Raw genomic sequence first — 21,734 nt, forward strand, 5'->3', positions numbered from 1 at the left:
CTGAACACTAGTGTTCAAAAACAAAAAAAAATATGTTTGGTGTACCAGTTTTGTCCTTATTGTTTGAAAAACATTGTTCAAAAACTAATGTTATAAAACCCATTTTTTGAAATCAGCTACAGTTATATTTTAAACAATAAACACTAGTGCTTAGTGGCAATTCTGTAATTATCTCAAATAACAAACACTAGTGCCGGTCAGCTTTTTCAGGATCAAAATCATCTAGGAAAGTCAAAAAATATGTGTTGGGGACGAATATGTGCTGGGTTTTTTCTTTCTTATTTATTCTAGGAAAGTCAAATAAAAGAGCTTAAAATTAGAAATTAAGAGACATGTGGTTTATTTTGATTTGTGGAGCATGGGATGGAATAGTGAATGTGTGACACATGATTTGAACTCGCTTTTTCATACTTTGTCAGTTTTTTTTTTTAAATGTTTTGGCTATCTCCTGCCCACCATGTTCTCTCTTCTAATTTAAAATATATTTATTTTGTACTTTGGTCAGCTTTTTTTATCATTCAAAACACACATATCAAACACATATTTTATATTTTTTGAATATTGAAAAATGTTATTTAAACCATGATACCAAACACATTTATTTTATTTTATTCACACTAAAAATATGTTTTTCAACAACACTTTTTAAACCACAATTTTCACATCTTTTTAAACAACAATTTTTAAAAACTATACCCAAACGGCCCTAAATCTCTCTCTCTTCATAATCACAGGCTCGGAATCACTGCCTTTTATTTTTATTTTATTATTTATTTATAAAACTTACTGTATATGTAAGCTCCAAAAAGGAGAGAACCCTAGTATCCTCTCTCACCTCTGTTCCTCTCACTCTCACGCCGCCGGCGTTCTCGGCCCGATGCTGATCTTTCCCAGCCTCCGCCTCCGTCGATCTCGCCCCGATGTTGATCTCGTCCACGGGTTCATCTCAATTTGTTTTTTGTTTTGGATTTGGTTTTGTTTTTTGTTTTGGATTTGGTTTTGTTTTTGTTTTTGAAATCTGTGTCCTTTTCTCCGTAGATCTTTGGCAATAACAACCCTTCTTAGTTATGGCTGTTCATCGGCGCAGTTGACGTGAAAGGTATGATCTTTTCTTTTTCTTCTCTTTATTTCAATTTGTTTTTTGTTTTGGATTTGATTTTGTTTTTGTTTTTGGTTTTGGTGTATTGTAAAATGGTACCTTAAAATAAAAATGTAGTTTTTTGATGTGTCAAAATGGTATTTCTTTTTACTACATCTTGTGCTAATGCTCTTATTCCTTGAGATATGATGAATGGTGTGATTCTAAATCTGTCATATCTATCCCTTCAGAAACAAGATTTTCATATATTTATGTTTCTTTTTCAAATATTACTTCTTCGGCAATTTTTTGTTTTGTTTTTTTAGGTTCTCTATGTTTTGTTTTTGTTTTGGAAAACCTGGTAATTTTTAGCACAATATCTTTGACCTTCTGTGTCCTTTCTCCGTAGATCTTTGGCAATAATTGTTGTAAAAATTTTGTTTGTTTCCCACTTCATTTAAAATTTTAATTAGTAAACTTCAAAAATATTTTTCCAAGGGTCTTGAAACTCAATTGGTTAGCAAACTCTTGGTGTTTCCAATGGATACATACATGATTCCAACTTCCCCTCCCTGTTTTAACTATTGAATTATCAAAAATAAAAAATTTTCAATATTTTGATGACTTGTGTTGCATTTTTTTATAAAATACTTGAAAGAATTTTTTATCCTCAAAAAAAATGGAGGTCGGCATACTTTGACAAAATGTGTTTGTGCTTTAGAGGTTTGCTAGATACAAGAATTAAATCTACCATTTGGACTTTGTTAGTTGAACACTCTTATTGTAATACTTTGACATATTCGTTGATAAGTAATATTTGACATATTCGACAGAACTTTTCCGTTTTTGATCATTTACTTGTATAATTATTTGTTGCAAGCCTTGGCTAATGGATGGCTTCACTTTTTTTATCTGCTGTGTGTGGCTTGTAGGATGAGAGATCATCATTAATTTATTATATGATATGCTTTTGATAAGAACCGTTTGATTATTTATTAAATTTTAGTTGTTATTATTGTTATTTTGTTGCTAATATGCTATCATAATCTCACAAAAGCAATTGAAAATTAAACTTTAGTTTTAGCGAATATAACACTGATTTTTTTTTTTAAACTGCTGGTATGCATACGCTGGATTTATTTTTAAATTTATAGTGGCATTTATTTTTAAATTTATATTGCGAGTTTGTGGAGGTGGTGACACTAGTTTTGTAGCTAAAAAGCACAGACAGTAATGTTGGTAAAAGCACAAGTCACACTTAAAGCACGGAAGGCTTCCTAGAGCCTAGGTGCAAAGCACAAGTGCACATCTGATTGTAGTGATGTACACATCTAAAAAAAAGAGGATAAATTGAAAATAATTTTCACTGGGCAATACAACAATCAAGTGATCAAATAAAGATTATACACAGTGTACAAAGCTCCTACTTTGCGGGGTCTAGAATATGTTGTGTTTGGCAGCCATAGCCCCAATTTTTTATTTATTTATTTATTTATTTTTTATGGAGAGGCAAGTGGTCAAATAATTATATAAATTGAAACAGAGCATTTTAATTTAATACATATAAAATTTATATAAGCCCTTCCTTTTGCTATAGTATCACAAAAATTGGTAGTCAAGCAATTTTTACTTTTTTGGATTTGATAGATATGAGTACTTTTTGCAATATTTTTGTCTTGAATTTCTGGTAGCCATAATGCCCTATGGCTAATTATTAATAGGGTCGTGTTAACTGATGCCCTTAGGGCAATTGTTAATAAATCATATTAGGAAAGATATACTACTTTCATAGGAAATATAAGTTGTCAAAAAAATTTATAAATTTATCATTTTCCCATAAAATGTTTTTAGAAATAGTTCTTAAACCAATGCCCTTAGGGCATTCGTTAACCTTTCCTAGTTAATAATTTAAGTACTTAACAAGTCTATAAGAATTTTTCAATATAAGATCATTGGTGGACTGGAACGATTTCAGTCCCAAATGGGTCTATATAGAATTTGTAGAGTTTGAGGGGTTGTGAAGTGTATAGCAGCACACCATAACATTTAATTTTATATACCAATTCCGTGGTTTATATTAATAGTGTTAAGATCCTAAAGATGCAGTATCAATTAAGGTCTGATAATTAGTGTGCGATTTGGAACAAGAATTTTGGCCAAGGTAGGCTAAAAAGTGCGCTTCTAAGAGACACATCAAAGCTAGACCATAAATCTTGAATCTTTTAATATCTAATCTTGTTTTTCATTGAGCATTATACATGTTATTCATAGGCAGTCAGTGGTGGCTCTAGGAATTTTTTTAGGGTGGTCACTAATAAATTTAAATTATCACAATATTTTTCTTGGTACCATTTTTTAAAGAAAAATGAAATTAGAAATTATTTTTATTGAATAGGTTAGACGAGCTACAAATTTTATCCTTTTGTTTTATAATAGGCTTTTTGTTGAATAATTTTTTCACTTCTTGTTGTTTGGTCTTGTCTTTTTTTTTTTCGTTTGGTTTATGTTTGTTGTTATTTGAGCTAAAATTTGTTGTCGTTATTTAAGCTTTAAAAAAAACAGGGATTAAGAATTATGTTTGGAGGCAGAATTAATTTTGGAGTAATGCTACGTCTATAACATTTTTTTTAAGTAAGTCTTATCCAAAAACCTGTTATTGGTGGGTAAAAAAATAATATTAGTATTTGACCTAAATTAGAATCAGTAACAGCTTACTACATTAGATTTGTTGTAAAATTATTGTAAAAATATTGTGAATATAGTAGCACTATTGTTTTTGTTGAACCCAAATTTTTGTAGTTCTCAAGTCAGGGTGTTCAAAATTTTTATTAGGGTGGTCACAATAGGTTAGTTAAGCATATAATATTTTTTTGGCAAGTGTATATATATATATATATATATATATATACATTTTTTTTGCAAGACCACCCTGGATTACATGCAAACCCTTTTGGCCAAAACAACTGACTCACACAGTCATACTTGATGGGTTTATTCATATATTAATACATCTTATCGTGTGTATATGCAGATTTGTGTGGAAAAAGAAGATTGAGAGAGTTGTTGCCCAAGCTATGATGCTTCACATGTTAGTTGAAGCTGAGATAAAAAGAGATATAGAAAGGCTGGTATGGATGCTTAATTCAAGATTACTGCTCTACATATTATTTATTTTTCTAGTGCATTTCTTGTCTTTGTGCATTGTCAAGCCTGTTTTGGACTTTGAGATGCCTTTAATAGTATTGACCAGTTATCTCATGTACTACCTTTTAAAAAAAAGTTAGGTCTCGTATACAAGTTGTAGAACATGGTGCTTTGATTTTCATATATGAGATATTAGCTGGAGATATTAACTAGATGTAGGATCTGACCCTTTGGGAATAAGTATTGGTTGCTGTTGTAACTAGATATATAATGAAGAAGCCATCTGAGTTCCTTGTTGGCAATGAAGGAAATATTGGGAATGCTGAGTGGCATTCAATTAGGGATTGAGTTCTCAAGTAAGATGAGAGGAAATTGATGTCAAGAGACTCTGTACTTGAGGCTAGGGTATGGCATATGGAGAATAAACCTGTAGGGTCCGTTTGGTTGGGAGGACGGGAAAGTTGGAGGATAGAAAATGGGGAGTGGATGGAAAAGTGAGAGGGTAGAAGAGATTTTAGTTTCACTTATTTGTGTTTGGTGGAAAAGTGTAGGGATGAAAAAGTTTTTTTGTTTGGTTGAGAAGAAAAGTGAGAGGATAGAAAATGTAATTTATATTAATTGATTCATATGCCCTTATTAAAACAATTGTCGAGTGAAAAAAGAAGGTAAGTTCCAATAAACTACCCTGTGGTTTGGGGTAATACCAAACACATCCAAAACTTCTAAAAAAGTAACCAATTTAATCGTCAACACAAGCGGTGTTAATGCTTGGCGTTACTCAGATCTCTCTCAAATTTGTTTTTTCATTTGCTTGTTTGAATCTGACTCTCTTTCTCCTGTCTCTCTTCTTTTTTCTTTTTTCCTAATCTCACCTGACTCTCTCTCTCAATCTTCTTTTCTTGGCTGTCCGAATCTTGCTGATGATGGATCCTTTTTCTTTCTCATCTCTCTATTTTGTGATGGAGATCTTGTGGTGGTGGGTCAACGGTTTTCAATGGGTTAAGGGTGATTGGGTTTGGCCAACGTGGGTATTAGGAGTTTGATATTTGCTTGGGGGTTGATGGCAACTTTGTGGTGGAGTTAGACCTTGACTAGAGTTATTGGGTTTTCCTAGGTTTCTTTGTACAGAAGAAAAAGGGTCTTTTTTTAAAGGAACTTTTCCTTTTGATTTTATTGTCTGCCAAAAGCTACATGGTGGAGATGTGACTTTTTCTCAGCTTTTCTCTTTGATTTTCTTGGTTGCCGAACTCTACATGGAGGAGATGTGAGTTTTCCTATGGCCTTTTCTTTTCCCCGTTGCCCAAATAAAAAAAAGGTTGGTTGATCTATTAAGAAAAGGGTGGGGTTGATTTTCTCAAATTTTCTCTTTTATTTTCTCAGATTTCCTGGCTACCAAACATGAAGTAGCAAAGTAATTAACTTAAAATAATATTATTTTAAGAAAACAACCAAAAAAAAGCTTTGCTTGTGTTGCTATTTTAAGAAGAAAAAGGAGAAAAATTCAAAGAATGAATCTCTGGGTCCATGAGGGACTATTTTCAGATTTGTACATGCAAAGAGAAAGGGAGTTGAGAGAGATATAGAGAGATTTGTACATGCAAAGAAAAAGGGTGTTGAGAGAGATATAGAGTTGGTGAGATTAGGAAAAGAAGAGGGAGAGAGTAGATCTGAGTTTTAATTTGGTTTTGTAAAAATATTGTTATTAACAGAAAACATGAACTCCGTTTGTGTTAAAAGATTAAATTGGTCATTTTTTAGAGGACAAGTGTTAGATGTGTTTGCTGCTGCCCTCACCGCCCTCTTCTTCTCAGCATTTGCTCTAGGCTTTCAGATCAGAAACCCTCATCTCCCTCCAGCCAAAACCCTCACATCTCTCTCATGCCAGGTATCTCTCCCTCTCGATGTCTCCATTTATGTTTTTGTGTTTGGTTGTTAGTTTTTTTTTGGGTGAAAATCAGTGTTTGGTTTGTAATTTGTACTTATCTCAATGTATGATCTCTCCATTTTTTTGTTTGGTTAGTTTTTTTTAGGTGAAAATTAGTGTTTGGTTTGTGATCTGTACGTATCTCAGTGTATGATCTCTCCATTTTTTTGTGAATTCCTTGGAACTTCGGTTTACATGGATTTTGTGGTGACTATTTCTAGGTTTCTTCAAGGTCCATGTCGAAGCACAAATCAAATTGATCTGTCCCCCTTGACGTGTTTCTTAAGACAGTAAGTGTTCAGATCTTAGTTGGATTCTGTCCTGATAATATTTCAGCATGCGTTAATGTATACCAAAATTCCTTCAGGGAGAGACAAATTCCTGGTGTAGAAAATGCAATACAAACTGGGCTGAAATCAGTGCCAATGACTTCTCCAAACACATTAACAAATGCCAGTAAGAAAAATTCTTCAAAACAATGCAACTGAAAATTTTATTTATGTAATAAAAACATTAATGCAAATGTAATGCAACTGTACAGTGGGGTGTCCAATGCGGTCCCAATCCCCAATGCAGGGAAGGGTCGCCCCTTGATCATTGAGATGGAAAAGAAAGATAGAGAGAGAGAGGAAGAAGGAGAAAAAGCTCAATAGCAAATGTTGAGAAGAAGAGGACGGCTTTGCTGCTGCCCTCGTCGCCCTCTTCTTCTCAGCATTTGCTATTGAGTTTTTGAGCTTTTTCTCCTTGTTCCTCTCTCTGTCTTTCTTTTCCATCTCAATGATCAGGGGGTGACCTTTCCCTGCATTGGGGGTTGGGATTGCATTGGGCACCCCGCTGTACAGTTGCATTACATTTGTATTAATGTTTTTATTACATAAATAAAATTTTTAGTTGCATTGGTTTTAAGAATTTTTCTTATCGGCATTTGTTAATGTGTTTGGAGAAGTCATCGGCACTGATTTCGGTCCATTTTGTATTGCATTTTTTGCACCAGGAATCTCTCTCCCTGAAGGAATTTTGGTATACATTAAGGCATGCTGAAATATTACAGGACATAATCCAACTAAGATTTGAACACTTACCATCTTAAGAAACACGTCAAGGGGGACAGATCGGTTTGATTTGTGCTTCGACATGGAGCTTGAAGAAACCTAGAAATAGTCACCACAAAATCCATGTAAACCGAAGTTCCAAGGAATACACAAAAAAATGGAGAGATCATACATTGAGATAAGTACAGATCACAAACCAAACACTGATTTTCACCTAAAAAAAAACTAACAACTAAACAAAAAAATGGAGAGATCATACACTGAGATAAGTATAGATCACAAACCAAACACTAATTTTCACCTAAAAAAAACTAACAACCAAACACGAAAACATAAATGGAGAGGGAGAGAGAGCATACCTGGCACGAGAGAGATGTGAGGGTTTTGGCTGGAGGGAGATGAGGGTTTCTGATCTGAAAGCCTAGAGCTCGAAGAGATCAAACGCTGAGTAAGTAAAAAAAACTATTGTAAATTTAGAAAATTACTCAATCAGCTATTTCACAAAAAAAAATGTTCTTCCAGATCACAAACCAAACACCGATTTTCACCTTAAAAAACTAACAAAAAAACAAATACATGGAGAGAGAGAGCATACCTGGCGCGCGAGAGAGATGAGGGTTCTGGCGAGAGGGAGACGAGGGTTTCGGACAATGGGACGGTCTGAACACAAGAATGGGCTTAAAAGTCCCAAGCCTAAACTACCCTACTACACCAAGTGGGCTTAAAAGCCCAAAGATTTACTACCTAATGTAATAAGTGAGAGTGAGGCAACACTCACTTATTCAATGGGCCATTTGGTTTCCAAAGCTAGCTTTTAATTAAGAGCATTCATATCCAAAAATGCACAATTTTCCTTTTTTAATATTATCAAAAAATTACTTTTTTTTTTTTTTGGTATTATCACTTCATCAATACATCCTATAATTAATACTTTATTTTTCGCTATGCCATTGGAACTAAAAGACTTTTTTTTTTTTGGATGGAGAAATGAACCAAAACACTTAAGATGGATTACTTTAGCAAAAGCCTAGAAGAGGAATTAAAACCCAGGGTCAAATGGATCAAATACAATGACATGATCTCTGCTCCACTTAAGTGGACTGAAATGCTAACTAATATGACTTAAAGAGGAATGTAGTAACAATAAATGTTATATTTAAGCATTTAGATATTATATATAGATATATAAATGGGGGCAAAAAAATTGAATTCTAGTATATTATTATACTTTAACACTTTTACATTAATTAATATTCTCAATTTATTTTTAGTAATCAAATTATATATTTATACTTTATATACTTAACTTAGAGAGTCTCTTGCATTGATTATTTTGTTATTTTTATTAGTGTCAAAAGTTCCTAGGGAGGAGGAGCCATTAGACCATTTGGGTGTGATCGGCTTTAATCTTGCATCCCTAATTGAAATCCTAACTGCATCATTGGTTGTCTATTGTAGTGTTTTTTTTTTTTTTTTTTTTTTTTTTTTGAAACAGTCTATTGTAGTGTTAATCAAATAGAAATTGTGGCCAATACATTAGTACCTCCATAATTAAAAGTGCCTACATGATTTTTACCTTCACAACAGCTTCCTTTTACGATTAAATTTTTTTATTATTTTAAAAAATAAAAGTGTTTTGATATTTTAATAGTGGATTGCAAAAGAGAAGAAAGCATTTCTAGGAAAATATATTGATTAATACAAGAATGATCTAAATGTTGAATGCCTTACAGCAGAAGAAAAGAGTTGCATGTCTACCTCATAGAGAGATTAGATAATTTAATAGTTTAGAGTTGGGGGTATTTGAACCTTGGTCTCTATTAGAAATTTTAGGATGTGCTAATGAATTGAACTATAAAGTTCTTGACAGTATATAAATTATAAGTTTTTAGTTGACACTTCTAACATTACTCATTTCAATTCGTTGATTGCTAAATTGTGGGAATTTTTTTTGTTTATGATTTGAGAATTAAAATCGAAGGAGAGGATTTGAAAGTCATACATGTCTCGAAAATATCAAGAGATGACAACTAGTTGATCACTAGAAACTGACTGGTTCAAGTGAAGCACATACATAAAGAAGCTAATACATATATCCATAATTTTGAGTTTTTTTATGTTTGAGTTCGGAATCAAATATTCTTTGTGTTCCAACAAAATACTCCCTTTGAGGTTATTTTTAATTCATTCTTAAGAAAAAAAAGATGTTCCATAACATTTAAAGAGGATCTTAACTAATTTAGGTTATTGATTGGAGTTACATATATAATATATTTTGATTAGCTATGAGCTATCAAATGTTGCCTAGCTGTCGGATGACATGGTTGGAAATTTTGAACATATCGATCTGTTTATAATTTAATCATTTATGAAGAAAAACAATCAAAAAATAAAAAAGGATTAAAAGAAGTAATTGTTTTCCCGCAACCCATAAGAAGATTGAAAAAAAAAAAAAGTAATTGTAAATTGGTATAGATTTAAGAACAATTAAATTTTTAGACCCTTCACTTTTACAACACAAATTGAAAGAACTCTTCCAAACTAGGTTTATGAAGCTAACATGTATCTTATGTCATATGCAATTAACCATAGTCAACACATTTACGTAAGTAAAACAGAACCCCAACTCTCTCTCTCTCTCTCTCTCTCTCTCACCTATATCACTCGTACCTTTTCTCAAAAAAAAAAAAAAAAAAAAAAACTGAATCACTCGTACCATAACTCCTCCTGCACCACCACCACATCAAAGAAGACATGATTTGGACTTGACCACCACCACAACACCCGACAAAACGAACTCCACAAGTACCAAAAGAGTTTCGCTTCCTGAGAACAAGACATCTTAAAAGGGAGGGACTTTGGATTGGTTAAGTTGAGCTGTCCCCAATTTTGTCAATTGTTAAATTAGTCCTTACGGTTTAATTTTTTTTATCAAAGTTAGTATTTATGGTTTATCTATCAATTTTTTAATAAAAACAAATATAATTGAAAGCACTCATGAGTTGTGCTATTTGATAAATCTTTTTGATTGAAGAATATTATTTTAAAAATAAAAACAACATAAATGATTTCACTTGCTAACGTATTTGGATAAAATGATCAAATTAACTAATTTTTTACACAAAAAATGTTTAAATGAACTAATTTATCATGATTATTGTCAGAAAGGTAAAGAGAAAAGTATTTGATAAATTGGAAACAACACTCTTAACAACCCGTGGAGCTTGTGCTTTTCATGGCGGGGGATTAACATTGGCTGATGATTATGATTCTTCAAAGTTTATGTTGATAGTGTTAGTGTTAGTGTTAGTGTGATACTCAAATCCTCAAATTAATGATTTAAATTTAATTATGTATTGTTATTTTTTTCTTGTTGAGATGATCATACACAGATGGAGAGTAGAGACTTCCAAACACGAGTTGTCTTATATACTCATTTACCTAGCAAAAAAGACGCAGAATATTTTCTATTTTCTATTTTGTTTGTTCTTTCAATTGTAACCTTTATATTATATTATAATATATTATATTATATATATATATATATATATTTATTTATATAAATTTTTTTAAAATAATTTGATAGTTATAATAGGGAGAAATGATTTGAACTCTTGAAAATATTAGGAGGCACATGAGGCGCACACTAATTAAGTTCCAAGCTTTTTGCTCTATTGTAACATTTTAACTGTTCTAAATGTAACTATAAAATGTACTAGTAGGTAGGCCTTAAAAAAATTGGACCCAAACCCATAAGCCTAATCTAACATGAAGCAAAAAATAGGATCCAAATCCGACCTATTTTAAAAGAAGGAAACTTCGATTCAATTATTTTTAAAAGGTAATATATTTTTGTTGGAGGATTTCTCTCGGTAGAAAGGGAACCATTCGTTTTATGATCTCTCATTAATGGCACGCGTTCTTTTGAGCATTCTTATTATTGTGGTTGCTTTTGAATTAATTTTTGGCAATAGAGATATAATTCTTTCTCAATATTAATCTTGTCTTTTGCCAGAAAATGTGAAAGCCTTCATTTGAACTAAAGTTGGTTATATGAATTTGGACTCAATATTTTTTTTTTAATTAAAAGAAAGAAAACTTTATTGATTTAAAATTGAAGTACAACATTAGTCAATAACGCTAAAAAAACATATAGTTAAATCATCAAACTAAACTAGAACATTGCACAATATTTAGCAGAGACAACAACAACATTAACAACCAAATTCCCATAGTGAACCACGTATAAAAATGCCCACAACCGAATGCCCATGTACATTCCGTAAGTCTTGTCTCCAACAGGAACAGATTTGCACTCGAATGTATATATATAATGTGAAAGCAAAGAAGAGATTCTTAATTCTTATATTAACATTTATCATGCAATGACCTTTATGGCCATAAAGATCATACATATGAACCCTAGATTTGAAACAATGACTAGAATTTGGAAGGTAAAGTGCATTATTGTTTTGATTAATGACAATCTTTAGTTGGTAGGCCGTAGGCCAACCATGCATGCTGGTGTTTTAGATGTGATAACAACATTAATTGATTATGATATAAGCACTTAATTTTATGTAATTAAAAAAAATATTTGTAATTGTTTTCAATTACAAAATAATGATCAGAAGAATAAAGATTTGTTTATGATACTTGAATTCTCAACATAGATTTTATATGGTTGGTTCTCATTCTTCAAAGATTACGAGTGCAATAGAGCTTCTCATTGTCAAAATTCATGTTGTATATTTAAAAAAGGTTGACCCTCTTGCATTTCTCATGTTACAATCCTCCTCCTGTAGAATCCATTTCTTAGATTTGTATTTGCACACGAAAAATTGTTATCCTAAATAGTGACAAGAATGATATTCAGTGTCCAAGTTACCTCATTTCATATGGACTGGTATTTGGTAATTTCTATGAGAAGATATACATATATACTTAGCTGCACAACTAATACATGTTAAGGAGCTTTAGACTTGTTGCATTACAGCATTAGCATGTGGTGTGTTGAACATATTGGTTGTCGGGCTTAGAGATAGTTGTCTGCTAATAGACATGGTCCATAGAGGTCTAGGAAGGAATGAGATATTCTCAAGTAAAGAAGCTATGTGTCCTCTATTCCTCATTGTGCCTTAGCCATAACAAATTGAGACAATTTTTAATTAGAGACTTAGAGTAAAAGCCAAATTAAGATTTTGTTTTTTGCGCTCAAAAAATGAGGATACAAGCAATAAAGTTTGTTCGTATTTTTTAAAGCCAAATTGAAATTTTGTTTTTTGCACTCAAAATGAAGATAAAAGTAATAAATATTTTTTTTATTAACTAAAACAACAAAGCAATAGAAAAACATTGCTAACGTTAATGAGAATGCTACTGAGGTTACGAGCAGAGAAGTCCTCTTTGATCTACTTCAGTAAAGGAAAAGAAATAACCTCTAAACAGGAGGACTAATGTTCATTTATAATAACAAAATGTGAGTGCTGTTGTAAGAAAACATCCCAAATTGATATTTTATTTTATATTTTAGAGGGTGATTGACCATTTTCTATGGTTCTTAATTTACAATATAATGCTCATTTATATTTTCTTTCACCTCTAAGATGGTCATGAAGGTGATATACCTCAACTTAAATTCTGGGTGAGGCTGGTATTTTGGGAGCTGGGGATTGGAGGCAAAACATTTGTGAGCCCAAGTGGGCATGTGTTACCCTCTTAAAATGTCCTAACATACCTATGTAGAATATATTGTAAGAGCAATCCAATGAAAAAGGCATTTTACACCTCTAAAATCTACTTTATTTATTTTACACCATCACTTAAACAATATACAACACATCTCATTCTCTATTTAACAACCCATTCGATTATAACAATATAAAATGACTTTTTTTATATAATCTTTTATAAACAAAACACAAATCGGTCAATTGGAGAGAGAAAGACAAGTGAATCAAATAAGCATATCTATTGTTTGCATTTGCTGCACCATAATAAGTATATTTGCATTTTAGTATGGTAATATCTATTGTTTGCTACAGGAATACATAATCTGATGGGATGTCTGTTTTGGTGTTTTTTTGGTTGCTACAAGGTAATGCAAAATGCTATTGGGAATGCTCTAAATAATGAACATGAAACTAAAAATGTACTTCACAAAAAGACTAGATTATTTTATTAGATTTACTTTTTATATCAATTTTTGAAAAGATTTCACGTCTATATCTGTAAAAACCTATTTTGATTTTAGAAATGTCTACCTCAAAAAGAAAATACTCAGTTGGATAACCTCATATTAATTCTTAAAAAACAAAAACTCGCCCATGCTAAAAGTATGAAAGGAATCCAAGGGTATAGCTGAACTTTCCCTAAACTATGGTTACTTAAAAAATTGGGACTCATGTATATTGTGCGAGTGGTTCGTGAATTGCATCAGAAGCCTCCCGACAATGTCCTCGCAAAATGATTGCGCTCTTGTGATGTGTCTCTAAGCAATTAATCCAAGTACATTTTCTAAAAATATCTCTCCCCACCCCCAAGACACTTGCAACAAGATCATACCTTTCAATCATTAGTCAATATGAAAAAAATTAAAATAAAAAACCATGACGGATTAAAAAAAAAAAAAAATTAAAGTTTTGAGTTGTTTTATATTGATTTTTACATACCTTCATGTTTAATTCAATTTTCATATTGGTCAAACTTTCCAAAACATATTTTTTTAATACCTCAATAAAAGTTCATGCATTTCCCAATTTCTCAATATTTTAGAACGAGTGTTTCATGAAATATGAAGTGTACGTTTCGATTCGGCTAAAAGCGTCTGCATCTGGCGTTTTTCTTTTCTTTTGTTTCTTTTTTTTTTCACGCGTTTTAGGGACAAATTTTATTGTTACAGCTACTGCTCATAAACAGTAGTAGCAATATTTGATTTGTCAAACAGTTTTTAGCCACATTAGTGGGTCCCGTGCACTGTTCATGGGACTCACAAATCTCACTTTTCAGCAATTTTTTTTATTAAAAATAGGTCTTACGGTATTATTTACACATTTAAAAATTATTTTGCTACAGTGTTTTTTAGTTTTCAGTTTCAGTTTTCAACTGTATCCAAACGGACCCTAAACTTGCATAAAGTGCGCTTAGCAGTCAAATTATTACCAAAAAGGATTGTTTGATTAATATGAAAATGAAACCAATCATAAAGAGCTAAAATGAAAATTTTGAAATATAAAAGGTCAAAATAAAAACAACCCCAAATGCTAAAAGTGTATCTTTAGCATCATATAAACATCAGCAGCTTTAGAAAAATTGAAATAAATCACTGTTACCTGGAAGATAACATAACAAGAGTGTTGATGCAATGACTAGATGTGGCTGCATTTGGATTCATTTGTTGTGTATTCCAACCCTCCCGATGATGTATTTACCAATCAGGGCAGCCTGCAACTAAGGCCCAAGTCCAATTCACTTTGTAGGCATAGTTTCACTCAAGAGCCCAATTCTTACTTATCCAAGTCCCCCACCGCAAATCAAGGCTGCTTAATCATAGATAATCAATCACGTAACTCATTTTTTTCCACACTAAGGTCCATTATTGTAACTCATTTTTTTCCACACTAAGGTCCATTCAATCACGTAACTCATTTTTTTCCACACTAAGGTCCATTAATCATAGATAATCTAAGGTCCATTAATTAGCATTATTGGCTTCTTACTGAAGACTATTCTGAGTTTCTGACCTAGAAAATTCTTTAGCTAGTCTCAGCCTCAGACTGAGTTTCCTCGCAGCCATTAGACTCAATGGTAACAGACGAAGCCTCAAAAGAGCCAACCCTCATCCTTGCCACTCTTTAAAAGGCCTAGAATCATTTTGTGTACCTCAACACCCAAAAGTAATCATATCTGTGTGAGAGAGGCTAACATCATTATTACAATGGCAAGGTTCGCAGTTTCTTCTATGGCTTTCACAGCAGCAGTGCTTGTGTGCATGTTGGTTGTTGCTTCACATGTTGATGCAAGTCTAACATGTGCTGAGGTGACAAACTTGTTGACCCCATGTATCAGTTATGCCATTTTTGGAGGAACAGTTCCTCCAGCGTGTTGTGAAGGTATTAAAGCACTCAACGCTGCTTCAAATACCACACAAGATCACAGAGCCGCATGTAGTTGCATCATGGATGGTCTTTCAAAGATCCCAGGAATCAACTATGAACTAGTTGGAACACTTCCTCAGACTTGTGGCACTACTTGTTCCTACAAAATCACACCCACTACTGATTGTTCCAAGTAAATCTCTTATATATAATTCTCTATCTAGAACTGATACATGATTTAACATATACTAATTTTATGAATTTGATAATTTGCAGGGTGGACTAATTCTATTTCTACATACTGGAGTATTCTATGAAGATAAAAATAAAGCTTCAAGGAAAGCTAGCTTCCCTGTGTGTTATGGCACAATGTTGAAGTGTTATTATTTAATAAGAAATAGTATCAATGTATACGGGTTATTATGAAATAATCCAACCTATTGAACTTACAGAAATTATTAATAGGACTTATTTCTACTTTTGCAATGTTTGTGCTACGTGAGGAGTAAATTTTTTGGAATACAGGATGTCCATGCCAACATGATTGACTCACTTTGGTAATCCTTACTTGCCTTTAAGAGACTTTTCTTTAATATATAACAAATTTAAAAGTTATACGTCTCAAAAGAAATTAAAATGATTGTTTCAATAATAGTAGTAGTACAATTGACAAGCCACTTCCTTTTATTCTTTTCTCTTTTTAATTTTAGAAATTTGTTAAAAATAAAATAAAACCATCCTAAAACACTTGTTATCTAATTTTGACTCAAACCTCAAGGATTATGCTTAAGTTACATTCTCTCTCATTTCTTGAGCACAAAAATGAAAAATTCTTACATATAATAAGAAGCATGAATATCTTCTTTATTAACGAAGATGAATGACTAAGTTATCATCGAAATCATTTATTTCCTCTTGATTGGAATATCCAATCAAGAGGAAATAAATGATTTCGATGATAACTTAGCCATTCATCTCCGTTAATATAGGTAATATCCATGTAGAGAGTTGCTTCAGATTGCTCAAGTTGCTTTCCATATGAAGTCCTATTTGTGTAATTTGCTCCTGGTCCCAAACATTGATACTCTCCAAAGAAGACCGTCCTGTATTTTTATGGAAGTTAGAAAAAATTAAGTATCACATGTTTTCAAGTGCCTCATAATGAAATAGAGAAACATTATCGATTAAATATTACAAATTTAAAGGTGTATTTAATTAGTACCACGTTATTCAAAATTTTAAATAACATGACACTATGTAAACTACTAAATCTAAAAAACAAAATTTTAATGGTAAAATGCACTCTTCATTTCATTTGAAATAGAGAGAATCTTTTTTCCCTCTAAACTGTTTTGCTAAAATATTCATAGCATTTTAATTTAAGTGCAATTTGGCTATTTCACTAATGTCACTAAAGGTAGAACAATAGAGTTTTTTTTTTTTTTTTTTTTTTTTTCTTTAAACTATTTTTTCTTAATTCTTCTAAGACCATAACTTTTACATTAATTTTGAAGTAACATATTTTGATTAGTTGCCTATCATTTTCTTATGAATCTATCTTTCTTTCTTTCTTTTTCGCCACTCTTATGACTGACATCAAGGTTATGAGAAAAATTACAACAAAAAAAATTGCATCCACAAATCGTCTCTTTTTCCTCTTAATTCTTCTTTAAACTAATTATTAATATACTGAGGGTGAACCCACCCACAATTATTGACCAAGAAAAAAAAATTATAGAATAAAAAAAGTAAAACTATATGATAATTTAAAGACAAGCTTCTATGAGAATCTATATATATATATATATATATATATGGAGAAAAGTAAAATGGATAAGGCACAAACTGGTCTCTAGAGGGGTCTTGCCAATCATTCCAGCCAACTGGAGCTACGACATCTGACATATATGTTGTGGAGAAGACAACAGTTGCATAAACTCCCCAAGCTCGCCCAAGCCATACTTTCCCACTTCCACTGATGTTACAATTCACAAACGAAAATCCTGTTTGCTCATTCATCGACTGCCTAGCTTGAGCTGTGATAGAGCCACTGATCTCATCGGAGACTTGTTTTGCTATTGAATTAATGTTGCACCCCTGTCATATTAATTAATATGTCCACAATATATAAATCATATTGCTTAATGCACAGATTATAGAGTAAAATGGGTATGGGTATAATAAGGAATTATAGAGAAAGAAATAAAGACAATTTCAAAGAAGGAAAATGAAGTCAATGGGAAATATATGGTACGTAGATGGAGTGTTGCTATCAGCAAGTAAACTACAATGAACATTTTGAAGGTGTTCTTTACCATATAACTAATTTGTCTTTTCCTTCTGATCTTTTTTTTGTTCTACTCTATTGTTGTCATCAAGAGAGGTAGGGAAATGGGCATCTACGTTGATTTTGACTTGCCCCAACACAAAGATAAGAATAATATGTTATATATAATTTCTATAAGTAAAAAAAATTTATAAATTTAAGAGATAACATAAAATTTGATTAAGGGCACTTGAACTCAAAACAGCCAAACCATATTTTAAACTTAAAATAATTATTAAATAAAAAAAAAACTTATGTCTTATTTTCTCATGGTTTTAACTTTTATTGCCTCCATCCCTTCACTAATTTTTTTCTTTGATCTCTTGACTCCTTTTTTTTTTTGGGTTTTAAAGTTTGTGTTTTTGTGATAAAGTCAAATTTTGAATAATTAGAATAATTAGGAATGTAGTAACAATAAATACTATGTTTCAACATTTAGATATTATATAGATATATAAATGGAGAAAGAAAATTGAATTCTAGTATATTATTATTCTTTAACACTTTTACATTAATTTGTTTTCCCAATTTATTTTTATTAATCAAATTATATATTTAAACTTTATATACTTAACTTAGATTAGTCTCTTGCATTGATTATTTAATTATTATTTTTAGTGTCAATAGTTCATAGGGATTGAATCATCGAGGAGCCATTAGACCCTTTGTGTGTGAGTGGCTTTAATCTTGCATCCCTAACCGAAATCCTAACTGCATCATTGGTTGTCTATTGTCGTGTTAATCGAGTAGAAATTGTGGCAAATACATTAGTACCACCTTAATTAAAAGTGCCTACATGATTTTTACCTTCACAACAGCGTCCTTTTATGATTAAAATTTTTTATTTTTTATTTAAATAAAAGTGTTTTGATATTTTGATAGTGGATATATAGCAAAAGAGAAGAAACCATTTCTAGGAAAATATATTGATTAATACAAGAATGATATAAATGTTGAATGCCTTACAGCAGAAGGAAAACTAAAAAAACATGTTCTTGATGAAAAGGGTTGCATGACTACCTCATAGAGAGATCTACCATTTCCAAAAATGAAATCGATGGACCCTTGGATGAAACATTCTCTGAAATAATGCCTCCCACTTTCATCATAAAGAGTGTCTTGGGCTCCATAAAATCCACATCCATAAAATGCAGCCATATCGCCTGCAATTTTGAGTGCCACGGCTTGCGCTCCAACCATTCCAGGGAATGGAGGAGGAGCTGTGTTCTTTTGAAAGAAAAATAAATAAATAAATAAATAAATCACCAAAAAGGAAATGGTCTCAAAAGAAAACCCCAAAGGGAATTTTGGATATAAAGAAATTGAATACTTTATTGCAATAGTCAATTTAAACAATGGAAGTAATTGAGTAATATTTGAAAAATAGGACACGGATATGATGAAAATATGTATATCAATTAATTATTAAATATTTTTTTTGACTAAAATGCAAAACTGACCATCTAAGTTTCTTCAGATTTCATTTCAGTCTTCTAATTTTCAAATTTATTCAATTAAGATTTTTCTATCAACATTTGTTATATGTCGTGGTTAATTTTTCAATTTTTTAAATTTTTCTTCACATTTTTTAAATTAAAAAAATTCAACTAATGATTGAAAAATATTTTCCAGATTTTTTTTTTCAAAATTTTTTAATAAAAGTTGACAAAAATGTCTTAATTGAATAAATTTGAAACTTAGAAGAGTAAAATGAACGAAAACAAAGTTAAAGGTCTGAAATGAAATCTGAAAAAATTTAGAAGGTTAGTTTTGCATTTTAGCTTTATATTTTTATATATAGTTAAAAATTTATTTTTCATTTAATATTAAACATATATAAATTTAAGAGAAATAATGAATGTTTTATTTCTATATATGATTAATCATTTATGGTAATAATGGATAATAAAGCAAATTCATTACTATTAAATGATGTTCAAAAATTAGAAGAGTAATGCTACAGACAAACTAATTTATAATATTTTTACAAACTGCTGATGTGGTTTTAGTAAATTTCAAATAACTGTTGATAAACATAAATGTGATGTTAGTGGTAGACTCATATTAGAACTAATAAGAATTTGTCACATCAATAGTTTGTAAAAATATTGTAAAATAGCTTGTATTTATAGCATTACTCAAATTAGAATACAAATCAAGAATAAAGATATTTATTTTTAGATTAAATTATAGTAGAATTTCTATCTTGTATATATATATAAGATATTTATTAATTTTCAAATGCAATATTATAATTCAGAGTATGAATTTTCTCTTTGTTTTGTGAAGGGTATTCGATTCCTCTTGTTCTTGTGTCCTGACTATATCCAACATTTTTTTTTTAATTTTTAAAAAAGGACACAATTGAAACATGCATACAAAAGTGTCCGAGAAGTGTCAAGTATCCAACACATGTCCGACATGAGTACAACACTCCAAATAAAATATCCGTGATTCCTAATTAAATTCACAAAGAAAGCAATCAATGTAATAAGTTTCGTGTGTTTCCATGACTCTTTATGTGTGTATATAATTATATATTGTCTCCTTTTTGGTCAGCATAACTCAAACTACATCAGTTACCTCAAAGCTGATGTTGTAAGCAGTGAAGTTGGCGGCAAAAATGGCAACTGAAGAACTGTATGAAGTCCCTCCAGTAGAATTTGCAGTGTCATTCCATGCTATAGCTGTGTTAAGATATCCCTGACCTTGAAATATCAAATTTGTCTTGTTGGTGTTTACTACCACTTTTTCCCTGCCAACACATGGTAATCCATTTTATTGTATGCTAATGTTTGATGCATGAATTTTATATTTAGTGGTATCCGATAAATATTGCAACTTCATCTGGGGAGTCTATTTTCTCTTTGATAATATATACTAGGCCGTTGTATTTATAATTGCATATGCTTGTAAATAACTTATTTTATAACGATTATGATAAATCAAAAAAAAAAAAAATCGAGGGATGAATACTTTGTATGAGAGAATGACCTGTATGTACCAGAATCAATAACGATGAGGATCCTAGAGGGGCTACTGTCAGGAACAGCATTTACTGCCTCCTGGACACTACTAAAATCCCCGCATCCCTTCAAGTCAACTGTCAAAACGAGGGCCACATTGTAGATGGAGATGAGCCTAGACTTCCATTTTCTGTTGTCGCATTTCCTTTCCGGCTTCCTTCGATGATGGTCTCCAGACACTATGAGTGTTAGGCGGGACAGAAAATCATCGACGCCACTTTGCTGAACAACCTTCTTGAAAATAGCAAGGCTGAAACTGTTTTGAGAAATAATGGCAGTCCTAAAAGTAGAGGAAGGAAGGATGGCATACAGAGCGATTATGACGGAGAGGAGTGCAATGGAAAAGCCAGAGAGCCAGAAGATTATTTTGATTCTCATGGTTAAGGCATTGGCGTCAGTTAATCTTGTGTATGTCATTTTGAGTGAAAAAAAGACGTAGGAGTGAAGTATAGTCTTTATCATGTGAGAACGTTGAGGTCATTGATGCGTAATTGGCTTGCCTGGTACGAAAGCATGGACTTTGTGTGGTGATGGTGGGGAGAGGATGATGAAAAGGCTTGCCTTAATAAGTAATACGGAAAGTAAATAGAGAAAAAGAGAATGGGCTGCAATGGAGAATGGAAAATATACACGCCAAGCCAGAGAATAATATTGTGCCATTGATGAAATCACCGAAAGCACTAGGGTTTTGCGTGCACGTGTCTAACTCGTGACTCTGTCTCTTTGACAGCTCTCGAATAATGATTTTAGCTTAGCTCCACTAAACTCAATTTAGTCAAGCCTCAAACTTCAAATTGGAATGGGCTATAAATCCTCATTCTATCGTTTCTAACTACGATAATTACTGCAAGGCAAATAAGGATTGCTATATCCTTTTTAGCTACAAAGAACAATTCAAAGAAAGCTTATGCTTTTGATTTTTTGATATATAGGGACACCTTCCATAATTGGAGCACCTGCTTTTGGTAAAAAGAAGCCTTAGCCCATATTATTATCCAAAAAACATAAGCCTTAGCCCGCAAGCGAATCCAAATGAAGAAATTCTATCGTATGGCATGGCCACATGAGGCTTGCCCTCAAGAGTTTGC

The 21,734-nt window shown here is 31.8% G+C and overlaps 2 protein-coding genes and 1 long non-coding RNA gene across 5 annotated transcripts; 2 read left to right on the forward strand and 1 right to left on the reverse strand.

The window, feature by feature from the left end:
* Nucleotides 1–720: 720 nt before the first annotated feature.
* LOC126691985 (uncharacterized) lies at nucleotides 721–13,494 on the forward strand. Of its 3 annotated transcripts, none has more exons than XR_007644916.1 (4): nucleotides 721–939; nucleotides 1,039–1,099; nucleotides 4,110–4,206; nucleotides 10,363–10,675. It is a non-coding gene; the product is annotated as an uncharacterized LOC126691985 (long non-coding RNA). The 3 variants fall into 3 exon arrangements; XR_007644915.1 differs by lacking the exon at nucleotides 10,363–10,675 and adding an exon at nucleotides 13,243–13,494 and having other exon boundaries at nucleotides 722–939; XR_007644914.1 differs by lacking the exon at nucleotides 10,363–10,675 and having other exon boundaries at nucleotides 726–939; nucleotides 4,110–4,423.
* A 1,492-nt stretch (nucleotides 13,495–14,986) lies between these two features.
* LOC126691987 (non-specific lipid-transfer protein 1-like) lies at nucleotides 14,987–15,780 on the forward strand. Its single transcript, XM_050387326.1, has 2 exons — nucleotides 14,987–15,487; nucleotides 15,571–15,780. Exons 1-2 carry the CDS (start codon nucleotides 15,135–15,137, stop codon nucleotides 15,578–15,580), a joined length of 363 nt encoding a protein of 120 aa, XP_050243283.1. The 5' UTR covers nucleotides 14,987–15,134; the 3' UTR covers nucleotides 15,581–15,780.
* Nucleotides 15,781–15,862: 82 nt separating this feature from the next.
* Nucleotides 15,863–21,131, reverse strand: LOC126691986 (probable pectinesterase 15). Its single transcript, XM_050387325.1, has 5 exons — nucleotides 20,615–21,131; nucleotides 20,204–20,375; nucleotides 18,641–18,847; nucleotides 17,141–17,391; nucleotides 15,863–16,397 (listed from the first exon to the last, which is right to left on the reverse strand). The coding sequence occupies exons 1-5, from the start codon at nucleotides 21,106–21,108 to the stop codon at nucleotides 16,196–16,198; spliced, it is 1,326 nt and encodes a 441-aa protein (XP_050243282.1). The 5' UTR covers nucleotides 21,109–21,131; the 3' UTR covers nucleotides 15,863–16,195.
* Between the last annotated feature and the right edge of the window lie 603 nt (nucleotides 21,132–21,734).

This window comes from Quercus robur, chromosome 7 (genome assembly GCF_932294415.1).
Source record: "Quercus robur chromosome 7, dhQueRobu3.1, whole genome shotgun sequence".
NCBI classification, from domain to species: Eukaryota; Viridiplantae; Streptophyta; class Magnoliopsida; order Fagales; family Fagaceae; genus Quercus; species Quercus robur.